Source organism: Hoplias malabaricus, chromosome 10, assembly GCF_029633855.1.
Source record: "Hoplias malabaricus isolate fHopMal1 chromosome 10, fHopMal1.hap1, whole genome shotgun sequence".
In the NCBI taxonomy this organism is placed as follows: Eukaryota; Metazoa; Chordata; class Actinopteri; order Characiformes; family Erythrinidae; genus Hoplias; species Hoplias malabaricus.
In genome coordinates this window covers 17,463,666-17,481,912 of record NC_089809.1, presented here as the reverse complement: position 1 = coordinate 17,481,912, position 18,247 = coordinate 17,463,666, and the positions used below count along the sequence as shown (strand labels likewise).

At 38.1% G+C, this 18,247-nt stretch overlaps 1 protein-coding gene across 3 annotated transcripts in view; it reads left to right on the top strand.

Moving 5' to 3' along the window:
* LOC136708362 (RNA-binding Raly-like protein) overlaps window positions 1–18,247 on the top strand; it is a 105,710-nt gene that overhangs the window by 68,994 nt on the left and 18,469 nt on the right. For 2 of the 3 annotated variants that reach the window (XM_066682870.1, XM_066682871.1), the window contains exons 2-4: window positions 8,375–8,450; window positions 16,429–16,476; window positions 17,578–17,756. In XM_066682870.1, the coding sequence (XP_066538967.1) occupies window positions 8,375–8,450; window positions 16,429–16,476; window positions 17,578–17,756 (303 nt within the window). The remainder of the gene's footprint in view (window positions 1–8,374; window positions 8,451–16,428; window positions 16,477–17,577; window positions 17,757–18,247) is intronic. The other variant, XM_066682872.1, reaches the window with a different exon arrangement.

Here is an 18,247-nt window from a genome sequence, read left to right as displayed (position 1 = left end):
ACAGTATCAATACGGGACAATACAGATGCGAGCGATTTTAAAAAGGTGAAAAGTAGGACAAGTCAGAAGCTGGAGTCCGAGAGGATGTGTATTTCATTCTCTGAAGGTCACTGAGGAAAGAAAGAATGCTGGACACTTTTCCTCCCCATCATATCACCCACACAATCCAAGCTGATTTTATTTTAGATTATTTATTTATTTTGGAAAGGCATCAAGGTATTATCTCAGTGGAGACACACAGAGCTGTTAGAGAAAGCCAACTGAATCTTGGCTCGTCTGCTCTGTTGCGCTGGGATGTCATGGAGCGCTAAAATGGCATTCCAGGATGACTCGGAGACGAGCGGCTGAGAGCCGATGTGACTGTAATGCACAACGAGCCGGTTAAGGCAGCCTCTCTGATACTGTATGGGTTCGGTTAAAGCGCAGCCGAAAAGAGCAGTCCTTTGTGACTTCCTTCAGCATCAAATACCTCCGAGCTACGGCGCGTTCGGAGAGCGCATAAAAGACCAGTTCTCTCAAGGACTTTTTTTCTTAAGTCTTTATGCTGAACTTCTTCCTCTAAGAATGACCCTTCCTCAGTGAGGAAATTGTTCCCTGATTCGCCTTTTACTCATTTCTTAAATTAGAGCAACACTAGGTAGTATTGTTACATTAAAATTACAGCTTCAGTGTTGTTGTGATGCTTCAATGATTTGTTATAGGGAGAAAAATGCCAGGAGTAAAAGTACCAAATCTTACCTAGTGTTCCTCTCACAGACAAGCGTGCACACACACACACACTCACACACACACACAGAGAGAGAGAGACTATCTGAGATGAGGAATATTCACATCGGTCACAAAGGACTCAGGTTCAACTGATAAACACAACTGGGGTTTTTAGTGTTACACTCCCACTACCTCAATGTTGATCCTGGGGAATGTGTGTAAATGAATAAAATGATGTTGACTGCTTGACATTGCACCGTGTAATTACAACTATAAAAGCACTTCTTACAAGAATCTGCGTCAAACGCAAAAAAGTGAGCTAATCCAGCTAAAGTTAGCAGACCCTACCACTGGCCCTTGCTCATCAGTAACTCTCAAAAAACCTGATTCTAACATCAAAGACACAAAGTGCAACTCTGGCCAGCAACAGAGAACAGCACTTATTACCCAAATCAATGTTTAACGCTAAAAAGGAATCTAATCCAGCTAAAGTTAACAGCAGCAAACCCTCAGTAATACTCAAAATCCTGATTATAACACTATCATCAAACTTATCACTAACAGCAATACCTGAAAAAAATCTGTCCAATATTAACTCTTGAACAACTGCTCACTCTGCCATGATTTGCATGCTAGGAAAAACAAGTAAACATCCATGAGCTACATGACATGAAGTGTTATACTCGTGAGAAATCTCCACCCTGTCTTTCTGAAGTTGCATGGCCAAGTTTTTAAAGGAGAAGGCCTGTTAGCTGTGAAAGGCACTATTGTCTTTATTACAATTCAGAGGAGCCTCACAAGCTTTCTGAAGCTGTCAATTTTTATGTAAAAATATTAGTGTTCTTTTAAACATCATATTAGCTGGATCCGGATCATCCCAAGAGTGAAATTACTGTGTGAAATTCTACTATTGTTTTTAAAGATTTGTGATTATAACAATAATTCCAAAAGTATTACAGTATGTCTACTGACTATATATTTAATTACTTCTCCAATATTCCTCCAAAATTACAACAGTTAACTTAATCTAAGACAGCCTACACACCCTTATTTGTTAAACTTAACCTGAATTTTAAGGGAGAAAATGAAATCAACAAAAACTCAAGCTTCCTATTTTAGTCTGATCAAAAGTTTGTAGACACCTATTCCTTTTGTATTCAATAATATTAATAGGGAGAGTAATGCAGCTTGCTTAAATATTCACATTTGTCAAAACCAGAAGTCTTGTAATCCTTAATGAATTACCTATTTCCTTACACTGTAAGACCCCAAGAATTGTGTATTAAAGTTGATTAAAGCTGAGGTCAATTCAATTCATTTCAGTCTGGTTTAGTATCTTTCCAATTTCGTTTAGGTCAATTTAATTCACATCACTTGTCCTAAAATCAATACTTCACTTCAGTTCCTGTTTTTACCTATTAATACTCTTCATCTGAGAAGAAATGTGTTATTATATATTGTGAAAATTGTGCTAAAGGTCAACAAATGTTATTTATATGTGTCTGTCTATGGGGGCAGGGAGAAATCTGAACTCCTAAAGACTCTCTTGCTTTATGCTGGAGTGACAGAAGCTTTTCCGTCCACTTGAGTACCTCATGTCTCAATCACACCGTCTCTCTCCTTTCCCCCACCCCCCCCCCCTCTCTGACACCATCCTGTTCATCAAACACTTACTGTCTGAGATCAGGTTTATCATCTCTTTCTTGTAACCATATCCAGTTATTAATTCAACTGTTCATTTTGAGATTATTGTTCACTAGCTACTACACACTGGTCTTCCATAAAATTAAAGCAAACTGCCTAATATTGTCTGTGAGGAGTTTGGTGTGATCTCCATGTGTCCGTGTGGGATTACTCCGGGTGCTCTGGTTTCCTCCCACAGTCCAAAAACACACGTTGGCAGGTGGATTGGTGACTCAAAGGTGCCCGTAGGTGTGAGTGTGTGTTGCCCTGCGAAGGACTGGTGCCCCCTCCAGAGTGTATTCCCGCCTTGCGCCCGATGATTCCAGGTAGGCTCTGTAACATGTCCATAAGTTTGTGGACAACCCATTGTAATTTATTAAATGGACACTAGAAAGTATTTGTACCTTTGTGATGTGTAAGCATTGTGATGTTTCACTGGCCTGTGATAGGAGGGTAGTACCACTTCCCCTTGACTTCAGGACTGTGCTGTACAGGAGAATTACACTCTGAAACTGTAAGGTGAGCCCAAGAGCAAAACTACCAAAATATTTCCTTGCGTTTCCTAAATCAGCACATCCCTAATGTGGACTCACAATTCCTGTGCATATTAAGCTTGTATATCCTCTATAAAAAAAAATAGGTTGGGATAGTCTGGAGCTGCTGCACATGAGCTCAAGTTCACCATGTTCAATTTCAAGCCCTAGAGCATCCAACCTGGTCATCCAACATCAGTTCCTGACCTTAATAATGCTCTTGTGGCTGAATGTCATCCAGTCCTCTAAACAACTGTTCTGTCTTTTTCAACAGAGCAGCAGAGGCTGTTACTCAAGAAAAGGGTTGGGGGGGAGTGATAGAATACCAATCTGTACTAATAATAAATAAAATAATAAACTCAAAGAAAGGTTGGATGAGCTTGTGTCAAAATAAAGCATAAAAATCATTATCATTTATTATTATTATTATTTTAAACACTTCATATAAATAAACCAGCTTATGTTCCATTTGGTGGGTTCCCCATATGAAGACATCCATTTTTAATACTCAGTTTCTGACATCAGTTTTAGTATTAGGTGATTTAACTTTATTTAACTATATTTAATAAGTAAATATATACATTTTTTTATGTGTTAGTGTACGGCTGAATAGCGTGTCCGAGGTCCTACAATACAGGATTGTACCATTCAGTTCTTTCATTCAGTTAATGTTAATTAGGGGAGATGTAACCCTATAATTTTAGAGGATTGATTCTGATAACAATATAATGCATTCATATCATATACCCTGCTTTTCTGCTGGGTCTCAGCAGTGAACCCGGCTCTCAGTAGAAGGGGTGGTGTTGAATAAATCTATTGAGGCTGTGTGTCAGTGCTGCTTGTTTTGGATGCTGTAGGTGGCTCAGAGTTAGGGGCCGTTGTGAATGGAGAGCTTTCATTTCCCCTGCAGCCCAAAAAGCTGCTCGTTCTCCAGGCCGCTCGGCTTTCAGCACCACGGAGAGCTCCACTCACACTCAGCTCTGCTGAGTCTCCAGGCAACCGCCTGAGCCCAGACAAGCAGAACCAATAAATATTCTTCACCGCAACTACAACTTCTCACCACACACCACTGAAATGAGACGGCTGAAGTATAAGTAAGGCAACGTCTTGTCACCCAGCCTAGCATTTGATCTCTCTCTCTCTCTTTGTCTATACTTCACACTTTCTCTCATTTCCCTCATCAGAATTGCTCTCTTTTCCTCATTTTAATATTTTTCTTTCTCATTTTCACTCATACTTGGTCTCCACTACTGCCCTGCTCTCTCTGAATCTCACTTTCAATTTCTCCTCATTGTAATTGCTCTCTTACTTCATTCTCTCTTTCTCCCTTCCTGATCGACTTTACTCGTGTCTCTCAGACATTCTCTTTTCTTGTCTTATCCATGTCTCTCTCACATTGTTTTTTTTAGGTCCTCTTTTCACTCTTCACACTGTATGTCTCTTCTTTCTCTCTCTCTCACACACACAATTTGTTTGCAGATTCTTTCTGCATGTATCTTCATCCACCTCATTGCAGTATCCTAGCCTGCCTATATTCCTTTCCTCCATTACTACTCTCTCCTCCTCCTTCTCTCTCTCATCTCTGTGCCTTGATGGACACCTCTGCTCTGCTGAGTCTACCACCTGATGCAAGCTGCTGCTGACAGCTCAGTCAAACTGTGTTAAATCCGGCCCTGCAGCCAGCCGCTTGCCAACTGGGTCCAGTGGACAAGCGCTCAGGGGCTTGGAGAAGTGGGCAGCCTTGTATATAAAAAAAAAACCCTGCTTCACCAAGCCCTGATTACTTTACCATACAATTTTGCTGAGAGGGAGAGTAAAAGTTTCTCCATACAACCGCAACGGAAGTGTGTGATGTTGTTTACGGTGTATTACTTTATGTGGGGCATAAACTCCCACATCAGCTCAAGACTTGGGTTGGAGTTCTGGATGTAAAGTGATGCAGTCATAATCTCCAGTAAAAAAAAAAAATAGATCAACCTAAAAGGATTACAGAGTTTGAGGAGCTTTCTGAAGGAGCTAAATGTGTTCTGTCAAAACTAAAGCCCCACATAGACACAGAGTCAACACACCGCAAGATGTTTTGGCAAACATTTTCCATCTAGACAATTCAATATAGACAATATTCAGCTGTGAAAATATGATAAGATTACAGTACTGTGAAAAAGAGGCCACCCTTCATTTAATGCTCAGTCAAAACAGCAGATATGTTTGTGGAGATTAGGGATAAATTAATCCACTTGCATACAGAAAGGGAACAACACTGAAATTAAAGTCGATATAATAATGTATACATTAATATAGCATTAAATAACGAATTGATATAAGATTATAGTGCTATACTATTTGAGTAAAGTGTCCTGAGTAGAGAATGAAGTCTCCTGCTCCTTGGTTTAGCAATGTATTTAAGTCCCACTCAGTGTAGCTGTTGTACCTCCCCATGTTTTAAGTTGTCTTCCCAAGAGACAGTGTTCATGCATTTTACGTGCAAGATGTGCAACATGACTCTCAATTATGGCTCCTCTGTTGTATTTAGCAGCTGCATTAGTAGTGGGCTCAGCACTACCAAACCTACAGTATGTAATTTTTGGAGAAAGTCTGTCACATTTATTTTGAGAGATATTTAATGTTCCTAAGCAGTTGTTTACTAAGTTTTTCCACTGCTGGGAACACAAATGAGAGGAGGGAGGATTTGCTGAAGGAAGGGGTGTGGCTAAATATGAAGAATGTGTATTGGTCTGATATGCTGGTGCTGTAGTGCGATATATTGTGGCAGAAGAGGTCATATGACACCTTTTTATCAAATATCAACATGATTAAAATATTAAAAATTATACTCTTAAGAAGCATGTTAAATATGATAGGCTACCAGAATAAATTCCCATTCAGAAACGCTCACTAGGATGATACCTCTCACTGTCACTGCAGTGGTCTCTAGTAAGTACTACTTAGGAACAGAATCCCCCCCTTTTAATTTCAGATTTAAACTTTTGAATTTGTTGCACCTTCAAGCTACACAACTGCACTCCTGTTGAATTTTTTTATGTAAATTACACTGTACATTTGTGCAGAACCCTTTGTTCCTAGCAGACTACCTTTACAGATCAGCTCTAAAATGAGAGAACAGCACTCCAATCTGATATTACAACTGCCATCAATCTACAAACCATTATTTTTATAATAATGTTTTAAAAGACATATATAGTACCTTCAAAAAGGTTAAAAGTCATTCTCTGACACACTCCCCCACACAGCACCTGCATAGTTCAGTCTGCAGTCCATACACCTGTGCAAAAATATGTTTGTTGCTTTGATTCTGAAGGTCACTGGACAGGTCTAGAAGAGGTTGAGTTTTAGCATTCCACGTACGGGTTTTGCATGCGCTTCTCATCCGTCTACTATGCTTTGAGGAATTCATTGAAGCCGTCGACCTCTTTTGATGTGCAATGGATTTGTTAAGCAAAGAGGGGAAAGGCCTTGAATTATTTTTGGTTCTAATGGAACAAAGAAAATGACAGCTGTCACTGTTCTGATAAATGGAGGAAAGTTGACCTTGGAATTCAACACGGTTCACCCTGGTCTTCTACATTTTAAAACCACCAGTCGAGAACCTTTGATCTCTGAACTTTCATGAGAGGTAAAACGACTCCTAACAACAATGCAAGACCTCGTGGAGCACTGTACTGACACCTACAGATAAAAACTAACTTAATGCTGGTCACCCCTTGTCATTTTCCTAGTAAACATAAGTACACATTTCCTATAGAGTTCACACTCACACACATTTAAATCACTGATTATTGGCTGAGCTAAACATACCGGCAAAACATTAAATATAAATGTGGCCTGTTTAAATCTCATTGAACATTTAAGCTTTAATTTATTCATGCAGTTTATTCCATGGGCTGTGTTGAATTGTATTAAGCAGACATATTGGCTACTGGTACATATGTGGTGTTAAAGTACATGTAACTGCTATAAATGCTGCTATATTGTCTTATTAATAAACTGTGAAGTTAATTGTGTGTTCATACTATTTGCTAATTCACGGACTTCTGTATTATTTACAAACAGTTAGAAAGGTACCATTTTAAAATAAGTCTACACTTATAAAGGTTAATAAATGGTTTAAATTTGGTTATTACATGGATATGAATCATTTGTAATACAAACAGTATAACTGATTTCTTTTTTTGTCTAAATCTAAAAGTGACTTACTGAAAATGACAAGTTAAAGAATATGCTGAGACTTTAGAATTTAATTTAGAATAGAAATTAATAATTTCATATTTAAAGGTGCACTTCATTATCATAAGTGTTTAAAAATACATACCATCGGTGGTTAATTGATTATAATTAGTGGTTTAATAAGTGTGCTCTTATTCTAAGGTGGTCTAAATAGATCAGCCCAAAAAAAAAAAAAAACACTACAATTGCAGACTGTTGTCTACCTGTTGCTGTGCATACTGTGCAAGTACTCTTTTACCCTTTCTTCAGTGGTCAGGAACCCCACAGGACCACTGCAGAGCAGGATTCGTTTGGGTCGTGGGTCATTCTCAGTGCTGCAGTGACACTGATGTGGTAGTGATATAACAGTTGACTTGTACGATTAGACCAGACACAGTGGGGTCCTGACCATTGAATAACAGTGTAAAACGGGCTAACAAAGCATTTACGAATGGAAGATGGACTGTATTTGGAACTGGTGTTGATACATTGGATAATGAGTGTATAAGATCAAGGAAGGCATGCTATTATTTTTTTTTTAATAATAATAATACTAATAAAAAAAATAAATAATAATAATTAATATCACCGCGACCCTGAACTGGATAATCGGTTACAGATAATGAATGAATGAATGATTAATATTTGTATTATTATTGTTACTAAAAGCCACGCATTTGTATTATAACACTGCAGTAGAATAACAGATTTTCCATAACAGTGCTGTAAAAACAGCAGTATGTTGCCAAAACACTTCCAGTTTAAAATATTAATTTTCCTACTACTCTTTTTAAAGTGACTGCTATGGTCTGTCAAAGGCTTGCTAACCTGATGTGTAAAATTCAGTTTGTAGAGAGGCTGAAAGTGTATGCACCTGACTTTAGAAATTTAGAAATTTTTTATATATATATAATAAAAAAAAAAGGCCAATGTATCACCCAAAGCTCCGTTTTTCACTAGGAGAGGAAGGACTCGTCATCCTCATGAACCATAAAAGCATTTTGAAAAGCACAAATAGCTGAAGGATTAGCAATTAATTACTGAGTTCTCTGGAAAAGGAGTAATGGAGTAATTCAGGGCAGCGTTGTTGTTAGCGGGGCTGTATTAGCAGAGCTCTGGAGTAATTGTCGACTCTGGAGTGTGCCGAGTGCGTTATGAAGAGCGCAGGTGTGTGTGTGTGTGTGTGTGATGGTGTTGGAATTATTTTCTCTTTCTCTTTTCTGCAGATATAAACATGGCAGGAGAGCCCAAACCGTACAGGCCCAAAGCTGGCTCCAAACGTCCGCTCTCTGCTGTCTACACGTGAGTGCTCCTGCATCTTTTTATTCTTTTATTCTCTTAAGTTCTTAAAATGAACATACCCCTAATGTAATAATAACAGTGAGTGATCAGCCACAGCACATGAACATACAAAAGATTGTAAAGGTAAAATATATTGTTAATGTAAAAATCACTGTTTGCTAACATAGTATGCCTAATAGCTTCATGCTATGGTCTTAGCAGTTTGTGCTTATAATGTACTATTTTTAGTAATGGGCTAATAAGCTTTTTAAGCAGAGTAAGACTTATTCAAACAGAACTTTTGCATTTATATATTAAAAGCTCATTTTTATTCTGGATTAAACAATACATTGATTCTATACCATATTTATAAGTGTATATTATTAGATTAGAGCACTAGGACTGACTTAACTTGTAATCTTCTGTATATGACTTGAGTAAATTGAGCCTATATCTCAGTCAGTTCTACAGTTAAGCATCAATGCTTGCCTAATCAGTCTTAGCAGTAGAGATAAATAGGTTTTCAGTGTGAGCATGTGATTTCATTGAAAATTAGAGTGCATTTCCACAGTTAAAAGCAGGGCAGAAGCAATCATGACCCTCAGGAAAAAAAATCTTGCATTGATTTGAGCTGTAGAAGCAAACAATGCTGCATCTAAAGTCGATTCTAATGTATTCTAAAGTAGGTTCTAATATCATGACACTACATTTGTTTGTACATATGCAAGTCTGTGTGGAATGTGTGAGAAATGTAACACTTCATTTGTGGTAGATACATTTTTGTCAGACATTCAATCATTTCCCATTGGAAACCATATCATATTTGAACAAATACTGTATGGAAACCGTACACTGAAACACTGAGAAAACCCCAAGCAGAACATTTGGGCATTGGGTCTACAATTCTGCAAACGTTGTTGTTTAAAATCTGAAAGTGGAGAGACTGTTTAAACTTTTAGTGAGGAGTAATGATGGTCTCTTATTAAAATAATTGGTGAAATCCTTGATCTGGCTGACTTTCTTAAAATAAATAAATAAATAAATAAATAAATAAATAAAAATAAAAAATGCTTAAAGCTTTGAAAGTATTTCCCAAATCACTTAAGCAATTATTTGGCACTTACACTTTATCCATCAATTTGCTGCAAAACCTGTGCGTATTGTACAATAATTGTTCCATAGCTATTTAAATACACAAGAACATTTTGAAAAAGCGACTACCCACAAGCGAAATTGTGAAACAATTTCAAATGTACAGTACATGTAATAGATAGGGGAATTTCCATATGCTTTAAAGTTTAAGGTGAAAGAAAAAGTGTTTTAGAAGACAATGAGGGAATAATAACATTAAAATTTCTGTACACTTAAAAGCTGTATACACTGTCGGAAAAAACAAAAACAAAAAAACAAAAAGAAAGACGTAATGTAAAGGTACATTATTGGTCACGAAAGGTACAGACTGTCAATGTACCTTTAAAAGTACAAAAGCGGTAGTCCTGTTGTTTTTCCTAAAGGTACATTGCATTCTCTTCTCCAGAAAGAGAGGCAGATAGTTGTACAATTTCATTATAGAATTGTGTAATGATACAAATTAAAACAAAAGTTCTGAAAAGGAAATCAAGCATATGTAATCAACATATATCTACAATTATAATAGAATAAGGTACAAAAAATGGTCTCTAACTAAAAGTTACAGAATGTGTCCTTGAGGGTACCACCACAGTGACAGTTTGTCTGTGTAAAAGTCCTATTTAACTAGAAAATAAACAGGATCAGGCCTCCCAGGATCATTTAATGAAGACAAACCAAGCTGTTGGATTAGTAATTAGTTAATGAGTTAGATTAAAATGTTTTCCTTCCACACAGTGAGATGGTAGCCAGGTGAGAAGACATTGGCTGTATCTCAACAGCACTGTCTTTTTTATATCAGTTCAATGGTTTATGAATTAGTGGAGTGGAGTGTCACCATTTTGATCAAATAAGTGAAAAAAGGCTTTAGAAAGGTGAAGTATTGGGGATATTGTGATTTAAGGTATTTCTGATACAGCTCTATTACTCAATCTCAAAAATATTATGGGTGGCACAGGGGCACAGCAGGTAGTGTCGCTGCCCAGGGTCCTGGAGTTTGTGGGTTTGAGTCCTGCTCCAGGTGACTCTCTGTGAGGAGTTTCGTGTGTTCTCCCTGTGTGCCTGTGGGTTTCCTCCGGGTGCTCTGTTTCCTTTCACAGTCCAAAAACAACCTTATATTAAAGTGGCATATTTGTAATGACCTAATTATTGAGGGAGAAGAAAATTTTGGAAGCAGTTCAGAATTGCTGGGAATGCTGCATTCACTCTTGGGCTTAAAATTGGCTCCATAGGCACTGCTGGAGGAGAAGGTTACTTTGAAAAACTCAGAATGAAGCATGGGCAGCTCATGTGTAAGTTGTTAGTAGTGGTTTGAGAAGAGCAGAGCTACACGGCCATATTCTGCAGTTTAGATTAAGATTTTAAGCAGTGTAACCGTGTAAAATTGATGATTTCACTGTAGTATAACCCTAGCCAGCTGGAAGGCTCACTCCAGCCAACCTATCAAAGTCAGGAGCCTTGTTAGGCTGTCATCATTTTTATATAGCCTATATAAAACTCTTTGGGGGACTTCAAATTTTTAACTCTAAAAAGTATCAGTCGTCAAACAGGGGGCTCAAACGAGGCTGCAGAATATCACAGAAGTATTTCTACTTAATACTGCATATATTTTTGTTTAATGGATTTAATCTTAGCTATAAAAATGGGGATATTCTTATGATAAATATTATTATATGTTATTAAAATTAAATTCAGGGCTAAGCTTCATCCTGGAAGGTCTAGGGTAATTGCCTCATAGCAGTAAATTTCTTTGATGAGGTACAGATCAAGCAAAGCCACAAATAGCTACTGCCTTTACAAAATTAAAAAATGTTGAACATCCATCTACAGGTAGAAAAACAAAACTGAGTTGTGAACAACTATTAACTCATTATATACAGGTATCTAAAATGCACAGTCATAAGGTCAGGAAAGAACATACATCAGTTCAGTATGCCCTATACTGCAGTGTTTAATGAATTGGACATTTTAACTGGCTTATTTAGCAGGCTTACTTTACCTTCATCAATAATAAGCTTTCCTCTGCTATCTTAATGCTATTTGAAATCAGTGGCATCAGTGGCTTTTCAGTCTGGTTAATTAAAGATAGTAACAGGCATTCAATTAATGGAACCACTCATAAATCCTTTTCAACTGTAGTCAATAAGTTAAAAATGTTTGTTGTCAGACATTTATTAAGCCAACTTCCATCAGGACTGTTAGTACCTGTCAGTAGCCTTTTGAAAAATGGCAAAGCAGGATCTGCCCATGTATTTTGCAAATACTGTATTACCAGTGTAACTGCATTATTTTAAACAATAAGCTCTGAAGTGAAAGAATTTTATTGGTCTAAGAGTCTAAAAGACTCATCCTCATTACATTATCGTATTTAACTTATGTCCAGTCAAAATATCATGGAATTAATTGTTATTTAGGATTCTAACTTTGTATAGCACTCTAATGTTAATCTATATGACAATATCTAATGTGATATTAATGTATAAAGAATTACTTTGATTCAAAAATGTATCTGTGATGTTTTGAGGGAGAATGAAATGTAGTTTCTCCAGGACACAGTGCTAACATTATTTCTGTCTAAAAGCAGAGCTGTAGTTTCCAGTGTTTGAGCACTGGACCCTCTGCTTTCAGTGTGGCTGCAAAACAAACCCCTGTAAGAGGGACTGGGACTTCACTGGCTGCAGAACTGAATGATGAACAGATAACTCTGGCTGCTGACTGGATAAATAAAGGTGACGACCAATGAAAAGCGTGTTCTCTGTTTAGGAGCCGTGGAGAACCTGCCCCTCACTCTGGCTGAGAGAGAGCTGCGTGTTTCAGTCTATTGCCATAAGAGTGGCGATAATACGGAACTTGAAAATAAGGAACAAAATGAGTCTCGTATCGGTTCAAAACGGAACATATAATTTAGTGTCAAAATACGGAACGATTCTGTATTTTACAGGACAGTAAGCAACACTGTGTGCGTATTCTGCCGAGAAAGAAGTACAGATTGATTGCCATTGGCTGTTGAACTATTCTAATGGCATTTTTGATTTTCCTTGACCTTCAGCTTGAGGTGATGCAACAGATTAGTTGTGTTCTGTTGTTCCAGGCTTGATGTTTCTTACATAATACTATGGTTTCACCACTTCAAGTTTATGTGACTAAATGCAATCAAATCCTCACAACAGTGTTCCAGCATCTAGCATAAACTATGTATATTATTTTACTGTAGCCAATGGCAAAGAAAGTCCTCATTAACATACTTGCATTTAGAAGAAACTTAGGGCAGGTGGCAAGCCAATCACAATTCACAGTGCACATTTATAGAGGTGTCCGCAGTGTTATTAACTGGCACATGTTGCAATAGCTGTGGGAAAAGTTTTAACAAACTTGGCGGAAACTCAAGAGTGCATTTTTTCCTATGGATTTACTGAATAACAAGCCCTAAGAAAGTGAAGTTAGAAGTTAGTGATTTATTCCATGTGTAGCTTGCTGTTAACAAGCACCAAATTCATAGGCTATTGTCACTGTTCTTGTGCTTGTATAATCCTGAAGGTACACTCTTATAATGCCATGTATCTTAAGACTTTTGTCTTTAAATAGGAGCCCTGGCTTTGGTAAGAAGGAGCAAAGAGAGCAGATTAGGATTGTGGAGATAGCTGAGTAAAGTGCTCAGCACTTTCCGTCACTCATATTATCAGCTCCAGATAATGCAGAAGCTGTGTGTCTTTGTCTTGCTAGTGAGCACTTATCTATGACAATTTATTTTCACTCTTGCTGAAGCTGCACTTGTGTCACATTTGGGACGGCCTTGTTGCACCACTCCTCAAAGTCCACGACTTACAGAACGATTATAAACCTCCCAAGTGAGAACTAACTAAGCAAGGAATTAATGAGGGAAGAAAGTCAGTTGGGCTGATCAGTGGGGAGGTTTATTGTTGGAGGCCGAGATTAAAAAAGTTGGGGAGTGAGGAGTGTGTGTGAAGAAAATATTAAGACTTTGCTTTGACTTTGCAGAGTGAGACCACGTGTACCTTGAGTCTACCTACTGCCAAAACAGTGCCAGGAACTTGCCGTCCATGCCCCACTGATATTGCTATGTCAAAACATAAGCTAATTAGTTCTCTGGTGCAAAGGAAAAACTAGGAACAGAGGGTTTTTAACAGTAATTTGCATCTAAATATAAGCTTTGATGTTTGCATCAAATTAAATCGTTGTTCTATTTTAATGCTAACACAATAATCAATAATAAGTTAACATTAATCAAATTAGGGAGACGTTTTAGTGATGGACACCATCCCTTCAGATGAGCTCATGATAAAGGTTTTTTTTTTTTTTGGTACCTAGCTGAGATATTAACAAGTTCTTATTTGAAAAGCATCGCCCTCTGTGTATTTCATTTCCACCGGTCAACTGCGCATAAAACTCAGCCAACAGCAAGGGATGCAGTGGGTTTTGTCTGGCACCCAAAGACACTACACGTGCATAGTGTCTTGAACGTTGCCATTTTCGTGTTGGAAAGACAATTGCAAACAGATTTAAACTAAAAGGCTTTTTGCTCTGCCTCGTGCTGCTCTGCTCCTAGGGCACTGTGGCTGGCTGCCCACTGCTCTGTGTGCGCGCTTATTTTCACTGTCACAGATGGGTTCGTAAGAGTCTCGATGTGTGTTCATGTTGTTTTTAGCTGTGTCCGAGAACTCAGTGGTGTAACGGTACATGACATTAACCAAGTGCTAAAGCTAGACTTTTACTAGACATCACTTTGAGACATGAGACATTTCTTACGTCGGCAGGAATCAACCACTAAAAACCACAAGATTAACTTCCAGATTGAATTTAATAAATAATATTTCTTTAATAATAAGGTACTCAGGTATTTACAGTGATTCCAAACAAGACCGCTATATTACAATCTCATTAGACAGGACTGGTTTCGGCTACCATTCTATAAAGCTGTAAAGTTTAGCTTACAGTGATTGCTATGACAGAACATTGTGGGTGGAGCACGGATAGGTTTGTAAATTTATTAACAAACGAAGAATGAGAGACCATTCCCAGACTTGTAGCTTTATTATTTCTTATTTTTAGCTATATTGCAATATTTATGTTTTTGAGAGAAACCCAAATAGACTGAGGATTGCAGTGATGGAAGAGTTGCATAATTGATCTGCAGTAGAGTATGACATCAGTAAATTGGCATAAAGTCAGGTACACAAAGAACAGGTCCAACGCAAACATTATTTCTAGCACAGAGCAAACAGCATTGATTATCTTTGGATTCCTGTTTGCCATGAAGCTAATAGAAAGGTTAGTTGTCCATGCTGAGAAAAGGGGAGGAAAGTAATGAGGCATGCATTTGCAGATACCCAGGGAGACTATTATTTCCCCAGCCTGAAACACTTCTCCGAACCCTTTCATTGCTTTTTGTTTTGTTTCGGTTCGGTTATGTGCCCCTCACATTCTAGATGTAGTCTTTTCCATTAGCTATCAATGTATTTGTATTTATTTATAGCCTTCTCATTTTGTTTTTGATATTACAAAATTCATTAAAACTCAATTTGCATTTTAACAGTACTTTTCAAAACGTCCATTATGTAACTTTGCTTAATTAGGAAAACATAATGGGAGAATGACAAAACCATCAAAGAAGTGTTTCAAATGGTAATTGCTTTTTTTAATGAAATTTAATTAAAATTTGGAAGCGGGAGTAGCTCCGTTTGGCTGAATAATAATAATGATGTATGGGAGTGAGCGTGTTTTGGAGCTGGAAGTGGACTGGGGCTTGTTGGACGGGAGACGTGGCTGTGGCCATGGTGACCTGGCTGGGATTAGCGGGCTGGAAAGGCGTGCCGTAGAGTCGAAAGCAATTTGAGCTTCGCTCTGCCACACGGCAGTGTAAGCCATAGTTCTCCAGCCCTCAATCCTCCACTTTCTCTCACTGACCACTCAGCGTGACCTGCAAACTAATCTACATCCTGTGTGGCCAGTTTGTCACAGCTTTAATGCATTTGGGGAGAAGCTGTGTTTTAAGTAAACACGAGAAAATTGTTTCGCGACCACCATGCCCTTCTCCAACTACAACCATTGCAGCCTTTTTTTTTACTTCCTCTCACAAAGAAAAACACTGTCTGGAGAACATATCCAGTAAAAACTGAATCAGTACCCAATGATCATTCACCATGGTGTTATAGTTTGCTCAAGAACCATGGAAAACATGCTTTTAAGAGTACTTTCCATGGTGACTCACTTTTGATTGAGGGCTGTGGTGGCCTGCACTTAGAGCCCATAGCCTACCATTTTCCTTTTTTCCCTCCAAAAACCCAATGGTTTCCACTGATGTTTGCCTGGGTTTATGTACCAAAGACAGCCAATCCGTTTTTACAAGAGCATTTTTTTCAGCTGAAATATGCTAATTGTCTCTGTTTTGATTGGCTGCTCTGTGTCGTGGCTCTCCTGAAAAACAATCTAGACAAACACTGGATTAACCTGTAGTCTTATCAAATAAATAATCGGCTTCTCCTCAAGATGTTGTTGTTTACTGCTTTCTCAGACATTTAAGACATTTTTTTTGCAACATCACAAAAACAACATTGAAAGCAGGATTGTTTTTATAGCTTTTTTTTTTTAAATCCATGGGCTTCATGGATTGAGTAAATGCTGGAATATTTATAGGAGCTGAATCATGCATAAAGACTGTCCTTAAACTATGGCAAAGAGAAAGCTAAAAGAATGCTACATTTTTGGGCTTTTTTGTTAGGTGAAGGGGTTTTCCGGGGTATAAATTATAGTCTATGAGGAAGCAATATTATATTTTAAATATGTTTAACAATGTTCCTGTATAAAAACACATTGAACCTATTTTTTTTTGGGTTTTCTGTGTTTATTTCAGTGGTTATGAGTTTGACTATGACTACTACCGTGATGACTTCTATAACAGGTATGTATTCACTTCTGTCCTGCTGTTCTAATGGAAAATTTTGCTCCTGTGATGCCTGGATGTTAGACTTTATAACTTGTTTAAGTTATTGAGAAAACTAATGGCCGTTTCAGCATGGACGTGATTCATCAATGTGGTATGAAAATTTTTTTGGCCTTTAGCAGAGGTCAGTGTTCATCATTGTGAAGAACATGGCAGTGAAATGCAGGCGAAAACAGTAAAGCAATTAGCGGTGGCATTCACAAAGAGCACAACAAGACCCGAGCCACTGTCTCCATTCTCACTCACCCACATGTTTTCCTTGGGGATGAAAGAAGGGGGGAAAAAAATTCAAACCAAAGGAAATTTTGCGTGAAAAATCCATTAGAATTGAGTGAATAGAGCACATCCTTAAGCCTGAAGGAGCCATGTTTTCTTTCACTAATTCCCCTGCTTATGATCAAGGCTTTTATCAGTGGAGACATTTTGCTAAATGTCAACCGGGCTGAGAGCTGCTGAGCTCAGAGAGCGCCAGAGCAAGGGCACGGTGCTCAGTTTGACATTTTCCTGCGTCTCTCTTCTCTCCGCTAGTATCTGAAGATTCTTAAAGAAAAAGAAACACATCGTATTATACATTTGTTGAGAAAGGATATGTTTAGTGAAACGTTAATTGAAACGTGTAATCTGTTCAGTAAAATTTAGCAGCTGATTGTGAAATGTGCAGCACTACATTAAGCCTTGATAAAATGTCAAATCGAGAGTTTAACATTGCCTGCTCAGACACACAGCATCGCCATTAACTACTTTATAATAATTTTCATGTTAATGTGGTGTAAATTCACATAACACATTATGAACAGTAGAGTACATACCGTGTTTCTGTGGTTTTACTTCATAAACAGCTCAGAAAGACAAAATTTACAGATGACTTAATACTTCTGTTGTTGTTTTGTTTTGGGGAATACGTAAACAAATATATATTCCATTGCTAAAGTGTGTGCATTAAACTTAACTCAGTTTGAATAAAGGATTAATGAGGTGTTGGACTGTGGTCATCTTTAGTCTGACTGAGAGACGTGTCTGTAAAACTGTAGTCAACCTTATATTTATTTTCACCCTCAGGCTCTTTGACTATCATGGCCGGGTGGCCCCACCTCCGCGCGCTGTCATCCCCCTGAAACGGTCACGGGTTGTGGTGCCATCCACGAGGAGAGGGAAAACCTCCTTCCCTATCAAAACCTCCACATCTTCATCCTCACGGCCTGCCTCCTCCTCATCCTCCTTCTCCTCTGGCCTGAAGTGTAAGTTCATGAAGTTATCAGCCCAGGTTTGACAGCAGCCCCCCTCTAAAGCCACTATTTTGTATGTACTTTCTGAGTGGCAAGTAGCAAAAAACAATTACTGTACTGTTAAACTTTGTGTGAGACATGACAAGACATGAAACTGTGACTTGTTTCATAGTAAGCCATGTTACAAAATGCTGGTGCTTAATGATACCATTTTTTATGGTTTAAATAAATAAATAAAACAACATCAACCAAAGTTAGAAACCCAGCTTTCCCAGGCGCAGCTCCAATGGCTTAGCACATGACTTAGGTTTGTTTAGTATCAGGGGACGCAGTTAGTGTCACAGTTACAGAGCCACTGTGCTGTACCCATCTCAATTCTAGGTCCTGATTTTACTCCAAAGACCCTCAAAACCAGGGGAGGTTAAATCAGGATTGGGAGGAGAGATTGGGAACCACACTGGAGTGAGTGAAATGTTTTGTCTCTGTAGCTAATTGATTTCTAC